The sequence below is a fragment of the Aethalodelphis obliquidens genome, unplaced genomic scaffold (genome assembly GCF_003676395.1).
Source record: "Aethalodelphis obliquidens isolate GAN/ISIS:26980383/991018 unplaced genomic scaffold, ASM367639v1 scaffold44, whole genome shotgun sequence".
NCBI lineage: Eukaryota > Metazoa > Chordata > Mammalia > Artiodactyla > Delphinidae > Aethalodelphis > Aethalodelphis obliquidens.
Window position 1 is genome coordinate 8,607,393 of NW_020837988.1, and position 14,134 is coordinate 8,621,526.

General features: G+C 59.7%; 1 protein-coding gene across 5 annotated transcripts in view; it reads left to right on the top strand.

The window, feature by feature from the left end:
- The window catches only part of SEPTIN9 (septin 9), a 165,401-nt gene extending 156,032 nt beyond the window's left edge, over positions 1-9,369 (top strand). For all 5 annotated transcript variants that reach the window (XM_027080813.1, XM_027080816.1, XM_027080815.1 and 2 more), the window contains 5 exons: positions 1,077-1,194; positions 2,194-2,289; positions 2,587-2,683; positions 6,355-6,406; positions 7,496-9,369. In XM_027080813.1, the coding sequence (XP_026936614.1) occupies positions 1,077-1,194; positions 2,194-2,289; positions 2,587-2,683; positions 6,355-6,406; positions 7,496-7,631 (499 nt within the window). In that variant the 3' untranslated portion in view covers positions 7,632-9,369. The remainder of the gene's footprint in view (positions 1-1,076; positions 1,195-2,193; positions 2,290-2,586; positions 2,684-6,354; positions 6,407-7,495) is intronic.
- Positions 9,370-14,134: the final 4,765 nt, after the last annotated feature.

Here is a 14,134-nt window from a genome sequence, read left to right on the forward strand (position 1 = left end):
GGACGGAGAGGGAGAGCTGGGGCCCGGCGTCCTGCTGGTCGCCACGGCCTGAGGCTCTGGCTCTTTCTAGCTGTTCTACTCTCGGTTCTACTCGGAGCAGGGAGCCCAGGGGTTGGGGGCCTCAGCCCCACAGGCACGTCCAGGAAGGAGCCCGGCAGGAGGCGGCCGGCCTCAGCCGGGGCCTTTGTGGGAAAGCAGGCCGAGTCCCCGAGCTGCCCGCAACGAGGGTCAGCTCAGGGGTGAGCAGGCCCGGCACCAGAGCAGGGACCGTGGCCGAGCCTCTCCCTCTGGGGGACAGCGGGCTCAGCCGCGGGCCCCATGGCAGCTGGTCCAGCTGGTCCAGGCTTTGCTCCACTGAGGCCGACGCTGGGAAGCAGAGCCGGCCGGCGAGCTGAGGGTGGGCACTGCTGCTTCCGCAGGGACCCAGCTGGGCGCTGCGCCGTCCCCTCCCTCGGGTCCCGGGTCCGTGGGGCTGGGGTGGCCCCTCGCCCTCCTCGTTCGGACCCCCTCCCGGAACCCGCCTCAGCCCCACCCCATGTCTGCGACTGACTGACCCTTGACGGGGGGAGGAGAGCAGACACAGCTCTGCTCATGGTGGGGACGTGCTGCCCGCCATTCGGGGGTCCTGTGGCCCTGCCCACACACCTGCTGAGAAGAGGTTTCATGTCGGTGGGGGGCAGGGAGGGGCTGGAGGGTAAGCCTCTCTCCACATCAGATCTCAGGCGCACTGGAGCCTGTGGGCGGGGGGCTGGGACCGCCCCAGAGAGCAGCCTCCCAGCCCGTCCCGGGAGTTGGGGCCGAGTGAGCTCCCATCCCTCCTTCCTCTCCCCCGTATCGAGGACCCACGGCACGATGGCCACCTGAGCCGGTGGCAGGGGCAGCACTTCTCCGAGTAGACACACTGGGGGCTTTGGGAGCTCGTGCACGAGGGTGCTCGGAGCAGGCCTGCCCCTCCGCCCCCTGCTGCCCGGACTCAGTGTGTCCCAGGAGCCCTTTTCCTTTTTCTGTCCCTCGTTCCTGCCCCCCACTTCCCACGTCCCTCCAGCCACACCCTCAGCCGTGTCTCTCTGCTCCAGCCTCAGGCCCCTGGACATCGAGTTCATGAAGCGCCTGAGCAAAGTGGTCAACATCGTCCCCGTCATCGCCAAGGCCGACACGCTGACCCTGGAGGAGAGGGTCTACTTCAAACAGCGGGTAGGGCTCCGTCTCTGCCCAGCTCCCTGGCCCCCTGCCCCTCTGTGGGAGCGAGGCGGGTGAGGGCCAGTCAGACAGAACAGGCCAGGTTTTTATTAGATGGAAGAGATGGTCCGGAAGGGACGGGCTCTGCCAGGGGACAGCTGGCCGCTTTCTTCTCTGCCACTGTCCCGCTCTGGGCCGCTGTCCGAGCAAGAGGGTGAGCCCTGGGCCGCTTCTTCCTAACAGGGCCGCATGTCAGAACCACCTGGGGAACTTGAAAAACCCAGGTGTCTGGGCCCCCGCAGAGCCTCCGCCTCAGTGGGCGTGAGCAAGGAGGCCCCTCAGTCTAATCCCCAAAGCTCCGCCCTCCTCACCCCCCCCCCCCCCCCCCACCACCAAACCGCCCCGCGGGCCTCCGCTCACAGCCCAGGTGCCAGGGATTTTCCCAGCATGCTCAGGGGAGGACGGTGTCCTGGTAATGGGTGTGTCTGGAGGAAAAAGGAACGAGAGAGCTCCCAAGGCTGCACACAGGCATTTGCGCTCAGGGCAGAAGTGACAGTTGTTCACAGGGATGTTATCACTGAACGTCATCCATGTGGGTAGCTGTCGCTGCAAAGGGTGGTGATGGTTTAACACAAGCAGGTGCACCTGTGCAGGCTGGTGAGCTGCAGTGAGAGGTAGAGCTCAGGGAGGGGAGGATTCGGCAAGCCTGAGTGATTTTCTTTGGGGTGTGATGAGCTGGGGGACAAGGACAGGGAGATACCCGGGACAGAGACCCGGGTCCCTTGGGCGGCTGCGTTCTCTCCTGGCAGGCAGGTCTGCAGCTGCCCTTCCTCCACTCGGGAGGCACAAGAACTGGAGAGTAGCAGTGTCACCAGCCCCCCAGAGCCCACCCCTGATCCCGAGCCTGGGGCCACTCACTTCGTGGAGGTTGTGGCATGAGCAGATCCCCCAAAGCTGGGTTTGTCCAGCTTGCTGCGTGGACGGTGCCCGCATCTCTCCCCTCTGGACCCCCAGATCACTGCAGACCTGCTGTCCAACGGCATCGACGTGTACCCCCAGAAGGAGTTTGACGAGGACTCAGAGGACCGGCTGGTGAACGAGAAATTCCGAGTGAGTGGACTGACCAGGATGCTGTTCCCAGAGGCCTCTCACTTCCTGCCAGAGGACATGGGTGGGGGTCTTCTCACCCCATCCAGGGTGTGCTGGGAAACGGGTGGTAAGGCCTTGAGCCATGAGAACGTTATTTTCTGGGCTAGGAGGAGTCGGTGCCAGTGTTCACATGCAACCTTCTCAGGCCAAGGGTCTTAGTGCTGGGGGCCTGGACTCCGGGCAGCTCCACCCAGGGGCCCAGGGAGTGGACTGGCCTTTGCATGCTCGCGTGACCAATGCTGCCTGCCCTTCCCCCAGGAAATGATCCCGTTTGCCGTGGTGGGCAGTGACCATGAGTACCAAGTGAACGGGAAGAGAATCCTTGGAAGGAAAACCAAATGGGGCACCATTGAAGGTAATCGCTGAGCTGATGTCTGGGGCCTCCAGACAGGTCAGAATAAAAGCTGCTTCTGCTGACTGGGAGCTGCGTTCATCTATTGCATTGCCCACCTAGCCATGGCGACGGGTCCCATGGTTACCGCTCGGCTGGGGGGAAATGAGGGGGCAGGTGGCTCGTCTGGGGTCCACAGCCGTTAGCTGACGGAGCTGCACCTCCACTCCCATCTCGCATGGGCGGGGAAATACCCAGGGAGGAAGGAGGTATGACGGGCACTGTCAAGTTCTAGGTCCTGGTGCTGGGGTTTCACAGGCGTGCTGTGTGACCCTGGACAAATCACCCCGCCTCTCTGGGCTTAGGAAAGGGCTGGGCTATAGCTCTGTCCAGCTGAGAGCCAGATGCCCTCCCCACTTCCCACCCCCAGAAGTTCCTGGGACCCCCGTCTTGGTGTTCTGGGGCTGCTCTGACAAACCAGCACAGTCTGGGTGGCTTAAAACAAGTTTATCCTCCGAGTTTTGGAGGCCCTGAGGGAGAATCTGTTCCTTGCCGCCCTCCTGGTGGCTGCCCGCTGTCCTTGGCATCCCTTGGCTTGTAGACACATCACTGCAATCTCTGCTGTGTCTTCACACAGCCTTCCTCTGTGTGCCTGTGTCTTTCTTTCCCTCTTCTTGTAAGAACACTTGTCACTGGCCTTAGGGCCCACCCTAAATCCAGGATGACCCCCTCTTGAGATCCTTAATTATACCTTCAAAGACTTTTTCCAAATAGGGTCCCATTCACAAGTGCCCAGGGTTGGGAGTTGGACGTTGTTTGGGGGACACAATCCAACCCACTACGGTGGCCATGACCCTGGGTGGGGTGGACCTGGGCATTTCTTTACCCCCCACCCCCCACCCCGTTCCGTTCTCCCTCTTGAGAACAGAGTAAAAGAAGCCACTTTGCTCCTTGTTCACTTGGCTGAAAGGCCCAGCGTAGAGAAGGAAGCAGAAAATCCAGCAGTTGCTTTCAGCTCCAGCTGCTGCCACCCCAACCCATGCCCAGCTCACGACCTTGGGCATGTCCCTTCATCCCCCAGGGCCCCTGTTTTCACCCTCCGTAAAGTGGGTACCATGTGCCAAGAGTTTAATAAAATGAGAGAATGTCTCAGGGACCATTGGAGCTTTGGGGCAGCAGATACTTTTAAGTAACTGATATAAGGAAAATGATACAATGGAGCGCTCCCAGCCTGGCTCATTTTACCTGGGTTAATTGTTAAGTTCGTTTACCTCCCTGACCCACCTGGGCCGTCTCAATGAGGCTTCACCCTGGGCTCATCCCGCCTTGGCCCCACCTCTTCCGTTTCCTGTCTTCCTGAAATCTTGCTGTTTAGGAACCTTTTTGTGAAGGTATGTTTTGGAGGGTGGAGAAGTTCGGGATAAGAAAGGGCCAATGGGGGCGGGGGGGACTTCCCTTGTGGCCCAGTAGTTCTCTGCGCTTCCACTGCAGAGTGCTCGGGTTCGATCCCTGGTCGGGGAACCAAGATCCGGCAGGCAGCCCCCAAAAAAATAAAAAAAAAAAAGAAAGGGCCAATGGGGACCTGGGAGGGGCAGGGAAGGGCAGCCCGGCAGCTGACAGGCCTCTGCTGCCCCCTGGCGGCCAGCTAGGGCCCTGCAGGCAGGCGGTAAAGGAAATTGTCAGGAAATGAGCGAGGCTGGTTATCTGTGTCCCCCTCTCCTGCTCTGGCCGGGATACCACGCATTGAATGACCTGTGCGTTGTCGTGGTGCCACCAGCTCACGTTGAGGGTGGTGATGAGGAACAGCCCCGTGGAACCTGTAAAGACAGTGGTGGGGTCGTGGTTCTCACATCCCAGCAGCTTTCATGAGGCCCTGGAGGGAATTTCTGCCCTATCTTAGAATAGTTGAACTTCCCCAGGGCCTGGTGGACTTTTTTTTTTTTTGATCTCTGGGACCTTGTGAATTGGGAGCTGGCCAGAGAGCTGGCCACTCTGTGCTGGCCCTCAGCCAGAGTTATTAAGTGCTTCTCCTCATCCCCACCCCCACCAGTCCTAGTTCTTTGTTCTTCCTCTGACTTGGTGTACAGCAGCGTCCTGAGGTACTTTACTCATCCTTGGAAGCCTCCTGAAATGTTTTAAGAGGTAGGCGGGTGTCATAAAGCACACAGTTAACTCATTTAATCCTCTCGTGTCCCTGAGAGGTGGGTGGCATTATTATCCCCATTTTACAGATGAGGAAACTGAGGGTCAGAGAAGCCAGAATAACTTACCTAAGCCAGGAGGCGGCAGAAACACACTCACGCCAGGTTCAGAGCTCTGTTCTTCCCACCAGCTCTCACTGGTTCTCCAAGTTAGATTAAAAGGCTGCGTCAGGGGCTTCCCTGGTGGCACAGTGGTTGAGAGTCTGCCTGCCGATACAGGGGACACGGGTTCATGCCCCAGTCCGGGAAGATCCCACATGCCACGGAGCGGCTGGGCCCGTGAGCCATGGCCGCTGAGCCTGCGCGTCCGGAGCCTGTGCTCCGCAGTGGGAGAGGCCGCAGCAGTGAGAGGCCCGCGTACCGCAAAAAAAAAAAAAAAAAAAAATGAGAGTCAGCTGGCAGAAGATTCTAGTGTGGGCACAGCCCTGCAGGGGCGGGGGGGGGGGGAGAAAGGAGGGCAGGGGTGTGGAGGGCAGAGCCCAGGCAAGAGGCAAGTGAAATCCAATAGGAGCAGTGGAGGCCCTGCCTGCCGCCTCATCAGCCCTTTAAGCTTCAGAAAGGCCCTGCTGCTCTGGGATGGGGAAGCCTGGACCAGGGAGCCAGGCCTCACGGGCTGTGGAACCCGGGCAGATCTCTTTTGCTCTCTGAGCCCCATCTCCCTACAAGCACAGAAGAGGAACCTTAGTCGCTATCCCGTAGGGTGTGTGAAGGTCGGATTAAGTCCTCCGGGCTGGACGCCTCCACAGAATAGCAGAGAATAGCCTCTCCTTCTGCCTTCTCTGCCCACCTCCCTCAGTCCAAGTGATGCCACTCACCACCCTTTAAAAGGTGTGCTAGCACCTGTTGACCACACAGCAGGCGGAGTGTTCCCACGTAGTTCTGGACTGTGGCAGTAACTGCCGCAAGCTTCAGCCCCAAGGCACTACCTGCACGCTCCAGGGTACCCGTGGGGGCCTGGGGACCCCTCCCTGCCCTCTTCCCGCGTCCCCAGAGCTATCCGCTGCTCTGCAGCTTGTCGGTCTGGGAGGCTCTCGTGTGTCCTCGTGCGCACCTTCCCCAGGCAGCATACGGCTCAGTTCTGCTGGTTCTTGACCTCAGTGTAAACAGTCACCCCCGGTGCCTGGCCTGTACACGGCTGTCCTTGTGTGCGTCCTGAGCATGTGGGGGAGAAGTCCCAGCCCTGATTCCTGCCTCATTCCGTTCCCAGCCCCCCTCTCGTCTTCAGGTCTCCCCTGGGACATCCCCCCCCCCCCCCCGTCACCACGGCATAGCAGCCGCCCCACCGCCACCGCCTGCTTAGCCTAGCGCTCCCCCCCGCGGCCCTCTTGGCCGGGTTACTGTGCCATCTCCCTGCTAGAGCAGAACCCTCCGGAGGGCAGAAGCCAAGGTGCCCACGGCTCCCCTGTGCGCGGTGGACCCCTCCTCCGCTTGCCTGCCCAGCACTGGGGGAACGGGGCTTTGCCTGACGTTAAAGCCCCTTCTGTCTCTCCGCAGTCGAGAACACCACGCATTGTGAGTTTGCTTACCTGCGGGACCTCCTCATCAGGTGAGCGCCGGAGGGGCCTCCATCGGGGCCGAGGGAGGGGCGGGACCGGGCGGAGGTCTTGAGCAGCAGCCGGCATGGCCGCCCGCGTCTGCCTGCCTTCCCGGGAGGGACCTCGGAGGCCCATTTCCTAAAACACCTTCTTGGAAATGAAGCAAGAATTGAAATTCTTTTCTACTTCTACTTGGAAAGGGTTGAGTCTGCATCGCCGCAGGCTGAGCCCATTAGATTCAGGGCCCCCGGAGGTCTCGTACGCCGGGCGTGTGTTAGGGGGTTCCCAGCTCCCATCCCCGCGTCCTCTGACCTGGTGGAGGCCCCTGTTCAGTTTCCTTGAGCCCAGGCAAGGAGTAGCCTGTCCTCCGCCCATTCGCGAGGGTGCCAGGTGGGTGGGTCTGGGCCTGGGCAGGTGAACAGAGAAGGTAGGGGCTCCCACCAGGGTACCAGGGGCTCCCAGCTTTTCAGCCAGCAGGATGGATGCTAGGGACAATGTCAATAGGAGGGATGGGACCGTCTCACGGCCTCCAGGTTGGGGGGCTCTGGCTTCCAGGAGCAGCCCTGCCATGCTGGAAAGCCTGGCTGAGGAAGGAAGCCCACCTTGGGCCCTTTTGACGCGCCCTTTCCAAATCTCTCCTGCTGAGCTGCAGAGAAGGGAAGGTTGAACACAGGACTAGCGGGGTGCCAGCGTCCCCAACCCCGGCCGCCTGCTGCAAGCCGCTGTCCCTTACCTGCCAGCACACCTGGCTGCCGGCCTGGCTTTTCTAAACGGGAGCAAGGACGCTCCAGCCCTGCGCACTGCCCGGGGGCCTCTGCACTCAGCCCCTGTCCCTGGACTGGCCACTGGGTTGACACAGAAAGGGGGACATGTTAGAACACATGGTCCCGAGAGCAGCTGGGGTTGCCCTGGAGACCCCCCCCCCCCCCCCCCGCCACACATCCCTGCCCAGGCTTGGTCTGTCTTGGTCTATCACTGGGGGACCCCCGGGGAGCCAAGCAGTGGGGATTGGGGGTGGGGAGGGCAGGCCGAGTGAGCAGGGCCAGCCTCCTGCCCTCGCCCGTGACCCTCCTTGAGACCCACCCCCCGGCCCCTCCCAGGACACACATGCAGAACATCAAGGACATCACCAGCACCATCCACTTCGAAGCCTATCGCGTGAAGCGTCTGCACGAGGGCAGCAGCGCTGTGGCCAATGGTGTCGAGGAGAAGGCTCCAGAAGCCCAGGGGATGTAGACACCGCCTGTCCCGGGACCCCGCCCCGAGTCTTTTCCGTCTCCCCCCACCCTCCCCCCACCCACCTGCCCCGTTTTATTTTATATAATTTTCTCCATGTGTCCTCCATCTCCGCCCCTTTATACCTGCCAAGTAACAAGATGACGAGTGCCCTCTGAGTATGTTTGTCATTAGCCCGCTGACTATGGGGACCCGGGCTGGGGGGGGGGTCCTCGGAGTGGAGGCCGGCTCTCTGGCCGTCCCTGAGGTCCAGGAGGGGCGGGAGGACCACTGACTCAGTCCTGACCCTGCCCCGGGGCCGGAGGAGTGGCCTCCAGCTCTTGGTGCCCCTCGGACACAGCCTCTGCGGCGTGGCAGGGTGGTGCCCGTGGGAGGATGGAGCCATTCTCGTGGACCTGGAGCCCCTGCCTGCCCCTGCCTCCCCACATGGCCCTGGCCGCAACTCAGAGCACCCCACCCCGCCCCACATGGCCCTGGCCGCAACTCAGAGCACCCCACCCCACCCCCAGGGGAGAGCAGTTCATTCCACGAGACCCAAGTTGCCAATTGCTTTAGATGCAGCGAGGCCATTGGCTGCTGCCCGCCCACCTGCCTGCGCCCCTGTCCTGGAGCAGGAAGTGCCTTTATCTCAGCCGTCCTCGCGAGCCAGCAGCTCTCCCCCGCTGTCCCCTTGGACGAGAAATTGGGACAAGTTGGAGAGAGGGAGGTGTGTCTTCATCTCCCCTCATGTCCCACCCCCCCCCCACTGGGATTTGATTGAGGATTCAAAGGAAGAGGAAAGGTGCACCCCACCCGCCTGAGTTTTGGGGAAGGTCCGAGTGAGAGAATCTGGAGCAGAAGCTAAGGGAGGAGGTACTGGCAGGTGCCCAAAGGAAGTGGGCCACGGGGACCATGGCTGGGGACGCTCAGAGTGGCCCTTGTGGCCTTGGTGGCTGCCCTGCCCCACCCCGTGTGACTGGGGAAGCCTGTGTCTGTCTGTCTGTTTAGACATCCATTGGGCCCAAGATGCTCTGGTTAAGTGAATGCCCAGTTGGGCACCCCAGATGCACACTCAGCCCTCCCGCCCAGGCTGTGCTGATGCCGCCTCCAGGGAGGTGGGAGGCCAGGGAAGCCTGACTTTGTGTTGCCCTAAGTTTGCCTGGGCCTCTGTTCACCTCCCCCCCGCACCCCGGAGCCCATCGTAATGACCCCAAGGAGGGATTGGCCAGGGGTCGGGTGTGCATGGCCCACTGCAGGGCTACAGAGCAGGCTTCACGTCTGCACGGCTCAGGCCTGTGAGCTTAGACACGGGGAGATGCACGGCCATCTGCAGACCCCTGGCTTGGTGAGAAATGTGGTGGGAGGGGTGGGTGCAGACTGACCTGGCATGTGCGCGCGTGCGTGTGTGTGCACACGTCCGCGTGCGTGCGAGTGTCATCGCTTTGCGTGTTTGCTCCCTCCCCACCCAAGAGAGGAAGGACCCCTTAGCGAAACAGTTTACTTGCCGACTTGCCATTTTTGCCAAAACCAAGATGTTGAAAGACGTGTCTGTCTCCAGCGTCGGGGTCGCAGCCTCTGTCCCGGGATGCCTTCGCTTTCCTTGTCTGTAGCCAGATTTTGAAACATTGTTAGTTTCCCTGGGATCTGTTCCACAGTGGCCTTTCGCTATGTGCCTCTTGAGAAATTCGTCTCTTTTTGTATAAATAACAAAGTGTTGAAAATGTATTTCCTGAAATAAATGTTCCAAATGCAAACCCAGGAGGCTCTGGAGTGGGGATTTTTTTTCTCTTTTCTGACCCTGGAAGTTCAGATGAACGTGAACATAGCGTGAAAGTGATCGCTGGGGAACTGTTTCATCTCCTTTCCCGGGGCGGGGGGGGAAGAAAGGTTTCAGGGACTCAGAAGCACTGATTTAAGGGGATGATTGAAAAGAGAACAGAGAATCTTAACTTATTCATTACGAGGAGGCTTTGCAGGGTTTCCACAGGGCAGTGCTGTGAGCTGTTTCTATCACTGTATCCCTGGAAATGTTTTTCTTGTTAAAATTGAAATCTATTGCAGTGAGCTCTATGAGCGGGTCGATATTTGACAATAATTTCATACCAATTTATTCCAAGAGAACTTGGCCCCCAAAAGACTAGACTGTAAGAGGCTACCACGCGAGGTTTTCTCTGCATCCCGAGAGCCGGGGAGCGAGGCTGGGGGTCCGGGTCCGGATTCTTAGCTGTGCGCAGGCCTCACCAGCCCCTTTCTCCCTCGTGGCGGAGTGGCCTGGGGCTGCTGTCCCAAATCACCACGAACTGGGGGGCTTAAAGCAACAGAAATGGATTCTCTAATAGTCTGGAGGCCAGACGTCCAAGGTCATGGTGTGGGCAGAGCCGGGCTCCCTCTGAAGGTCCAGGGAGGAGCCTTCCTGCCTCTTCCAGCTTCGGTGGCTGCGTCACTCCAATCTCTGCCTCCTTCACGGGACCTCTGTGTCTCTCTGTCTCTCATTGGATCTCGGGCCCACCCTAATCCAGGGTGACCTCATCTCGGTCCTTATCTTAACATCTGCAAAGACCCTGTCTCCAAATAAGGCCTCATTCTGAGGTTCCAAGTGGACATGAACTGGGGGAGTCAGGGGTCACTGTTCAAGCCACGATACCCCCCATGCCTGCCCCTACCCCGTCTCAGGCTTCAGGACAAGGCAGGCAGCCAAGGTGGGGAGCAGGAAAGCCCTGAGTTGGGACTGGTGACTTGGGTTCGAGGCTCTGCCGCCAGCAAGTCAGGCCGCCTCAGGATCGTCTCAGCCCCTCGGGGCCCCCCGGGCCCTTTTGTCAGGCAGGTTGGCTCCTTCTGGAGAAGATGAGTGGATTTCATCTCCAAATGAGCCGATGGGCAGTGGCCACACGGAGCCTCTCCTTCCAGGATCCGAGGCATGTCATCGACGCCCACGTCTGCTGTGGGCTCAGGAGGGGAGGGGAGGGGAGGGGAGGGTTGGCCCCCGCGCGGGGCTGCGACCCTGCTGGCCAGCATCTGAAGGCGCTCCTGGCTCTGCCGGCTTTGCCCCATCCCTGGATTCCTCGGCTGTAGCTCTTGGCAGTTCCTACACTTGAAGCCCCCATTCCTCCTCCAGACTAAGACCATCCCCGTTGCCGCCCCTGCCGGCCATGCCTGTCCAGCAGCTCCTCTCTCTGTGGCCCTGACCCTCCGGGGCTGACACCGGCTCCAAGCCGTGCGCCTCCTCCGAGGGGCCTGCTTACCATGTCCAGCCGGCTCCCTGCCCCTTACACTGCTGTCACCTCGATAGCCCGCCTGAGTCCGGGACCAAGAAGGGCCCGGGCCGTCATCTCCGCCCAGCTCATCTGCACCTCCCATCCCAGGGCAGCCCAGGAAGGCCCAGTGATGAGTTCTCCCGCCTTCTACCCAACCAATCAAATCCCCTGCTGTAGGTCCAGGTGACTGAATGTCCCAGTTTGCCTGGGAGTGAGGGGTTTCCAAAGACACAGTACTTCCCGTGCTGTGCTTCCCAGGGGGATCCTGGGAAGACTAAGCGAGTTCGTCCCTGCGTAGACCCCGCACCACCTTCTCCTGACCCTCGGAGCCCCAGCCTCAGGCTCTCTGGCCCAAGGGGCTCCTAGAAGACCTCAAGATCCAGGCTGGGCTGTCACCAATAAGTCCCGGGGGGGGGAGCCACAGCCTCCTGCTGGCCTGAACACCTGCTTGGCGGGGGGGCGGTTGGGTTGAGATGTCCCAATGGGGCTGCAAGTCCCAGGTGTCCTGTGTCACCTCCTCCCCTGCTCTGGGCTGCAGTGTTTGGACAAGTCAGAAAATCAACAGGTAGCCTTTGGGTTTGCCCAGACCTACTTTGCCTCGTGTGCATCCGGCGCGGACCCGAGGCAGGTAGGCTCCACCTGGGGAGGAAGCCAGATAGAAATCAGCCGACTCGGGGCTCTCCCTTCGGATCTGTATTTATGGGTGCGGCCCCCCCATTTGTAAACACTACTTTCTGCCTACAGAGTTAGCACGTACAACATAGGCCATCCGGAAAATGCCAGACACGGAGGCCCCGAGGGCCCGATGGTTATGTATTGTCTGTGGTGCTAAGTGCTGGATGGAGAACTTCGGGGCTGCAGGGTCATATAATGGGGGGACCCAACCCATTCTGGGGCGGCATCAGGAAGGTCCTCCTTTGTGCAAAGGTCTGAGACACGAGGGAGCTCAGAGTTGGAGGAACCAGGAGGCAGAGAGGCTGGAAGGTGGGGAGAGGTCGGGGGCCAGGCCACGATGGGGGCTGATTCTCTCCCAGGCCAAGCACTGCAGGGTGAGCGCCCGCCTGCACCAGGCTCTCCTCCCCGCACCCCTGGAGGTGGGACTCATCCTCTCACAGGTCCGGCCAGCCAGAGCCTCTGCCCCGCGCTCCCAGGACTGGCTCCGGGGCCACGCCTGCTACAGGCCATCCTCCATGCTCGGGGGCCCGGCCAGCCCTTGAGGGTCCTGTGGGCAGCGCTGTCCAGTTGCGCAGCCGCTGCTTCCCCGGCAAGCAGGGGGTTCCGCTGGGCCTTGGAGAAATCACAGCTGCAGGAATGCCAAGACGCCGGCGGAGAAAACATCTTCCTTCCAGTTCAGAGAGGACGACTGTAAATGATGAGAATAAAAAGGGAGAGTAAATAATTAAACCTGCAGAGTGAGTGGGTCTTGAACCGTCTGCATGATTTAAAAACTAATTACTTGGAGAGTCTGCCCTGCCAGGGAGCTGCTGCCCGTCGCCCACAGCGCCGCCGCCTCCTCTCCATCCACCCCTCCCCTTTACTCCCCCTCTTCCCCCCTCCCCCTCCCCCTCCCCGCTCTTGGGTAGCAGGGGCACAGGCAACAGTCCCGGCACATGGAGAACAGCTACAGCCTCTCCACCTCCCTGATTAGTAACGTCATCAGAGCCCGTTCCATGGAAAAATATTAAGTCCCCTGAAGGACACAGCCATGTGGAGTGACCACATGGACGCCATCCAGGAGGGGCTGAGTCTAGGGCCAGGATACTCAGGAAACCCCAGGGGCGACTTCGCCGGCCCAGCCAGTGTGGGTACTACTTAGAATCAGCCTCTGCCTCCCATCAGGGGCCCCACGGGGGGTGGGGTTTGGGGATGCGCACCGGATGGCATCCTTCTCAGCCTCGTCCTGGCTGGACATCTTCAGAATTTCTTACCCTCAGAACATCCTTGGTTAGGGTGCCAGGGGCTGGGGCAGCGGGCAAGGGGGAGTGTTTAATGGGGACAGAACTTCAGTTTGGGAAGAGAAGAAGTTCAGGAGGAGGATGGTGGTGATGTTTGCACAACAGCACAAATGGGCTTAATGCCACTGAGCTGTACAGTTTTAAGTGGCTGAAATGGTAGATTTTATGTTATGTGTAGTTTACCACAATTTGTAAAATGAGTGTTAAAACAAAATGTCTGTGTCTCAGCCCCACTGGGCCTGGAGCAGGCCCGTCTCTCAGCGGCGGATGTGGCTCCAGGTGTACCCCTTGGGTGATGGGGGTGCAGGGAGGGGGCCCCTGCACCTCAGCAGGATGTGGTGTGAGAGCGGAGGGGGGCCTGTCCCAGAGTAAGAAGCAGCCCAAATCCATGAGGGCCTTGGGAGAGGCTGCTGAGAGCAGGGCTGGCCAAACCACGGGGTCCCTGGAAGGCACAGAGAGATTGAGGGAGTGGGAGGGGTGACTGGGTGGGGTGTGAGGGGTGGGGGGTGAATAGGCACCTCCCAGCCGAGTTCCTAGGGCTGCCAGATTCAGTGAACAGAAATGCAGGACGCCCAGTTAAATCTGAATCTCAGGTAAGTCACACATGATTATTATTATTTATTTTTTTTTAGTATATGTATGTTCCAAATATTGCAGGGGATTTACACTACTCTATTATTCATTATGTGTACAAAGTTCAACTTTAACCGGGTGTCCTGTGTCTCGTGTTGCAAACCAAGTTTTGGGTGTGATTCTGTGAAAAAGCTCTGATAAGAGGGGTGAGGAGGTCTGGGTTCTGACATGACAGAGGGCTCCTGGGGGACGCTGAGCTGGCTGGTTTGGCCTCTTGTGACTATAAAGTCATGTATGTGCAGGAAAGACAGTATGTATTGGGTGCGGGTTAAGGTGTGTGTGGGCAGTCTCTCTTGTCCTGAGCTGTATCTAATGCTGGGTTTTAAAATAAAATGTGGGGCTTCCCTGGTGGCTCAGTGGTTAAGAATCCGCCTGCCAATGCAGGGGACATGGGTTCGATCCCTGGTCCGGGAAGATCCCACATGGCGCGGAGCAACTAAGCCCGTGCGCCACAACTACTGAGCCTGCGCTCTAGAGCCCATGAGCCACAACTACTAATGCCCACGTGCCACAACTACTGAAGCTGCGTGCCTAGAGCCCGTGCTCTGCAACAAGAGAAGCCACCACAATGAGAAGCCTGCGCACCGCAATGAAGAGTAGCCCCCGCTCGCCGCAACTAGAGAAAAGCCCACGCGTGGCAACAAAGACCCAATGCAGCCAAAAATAAAATAAACAAAAATAA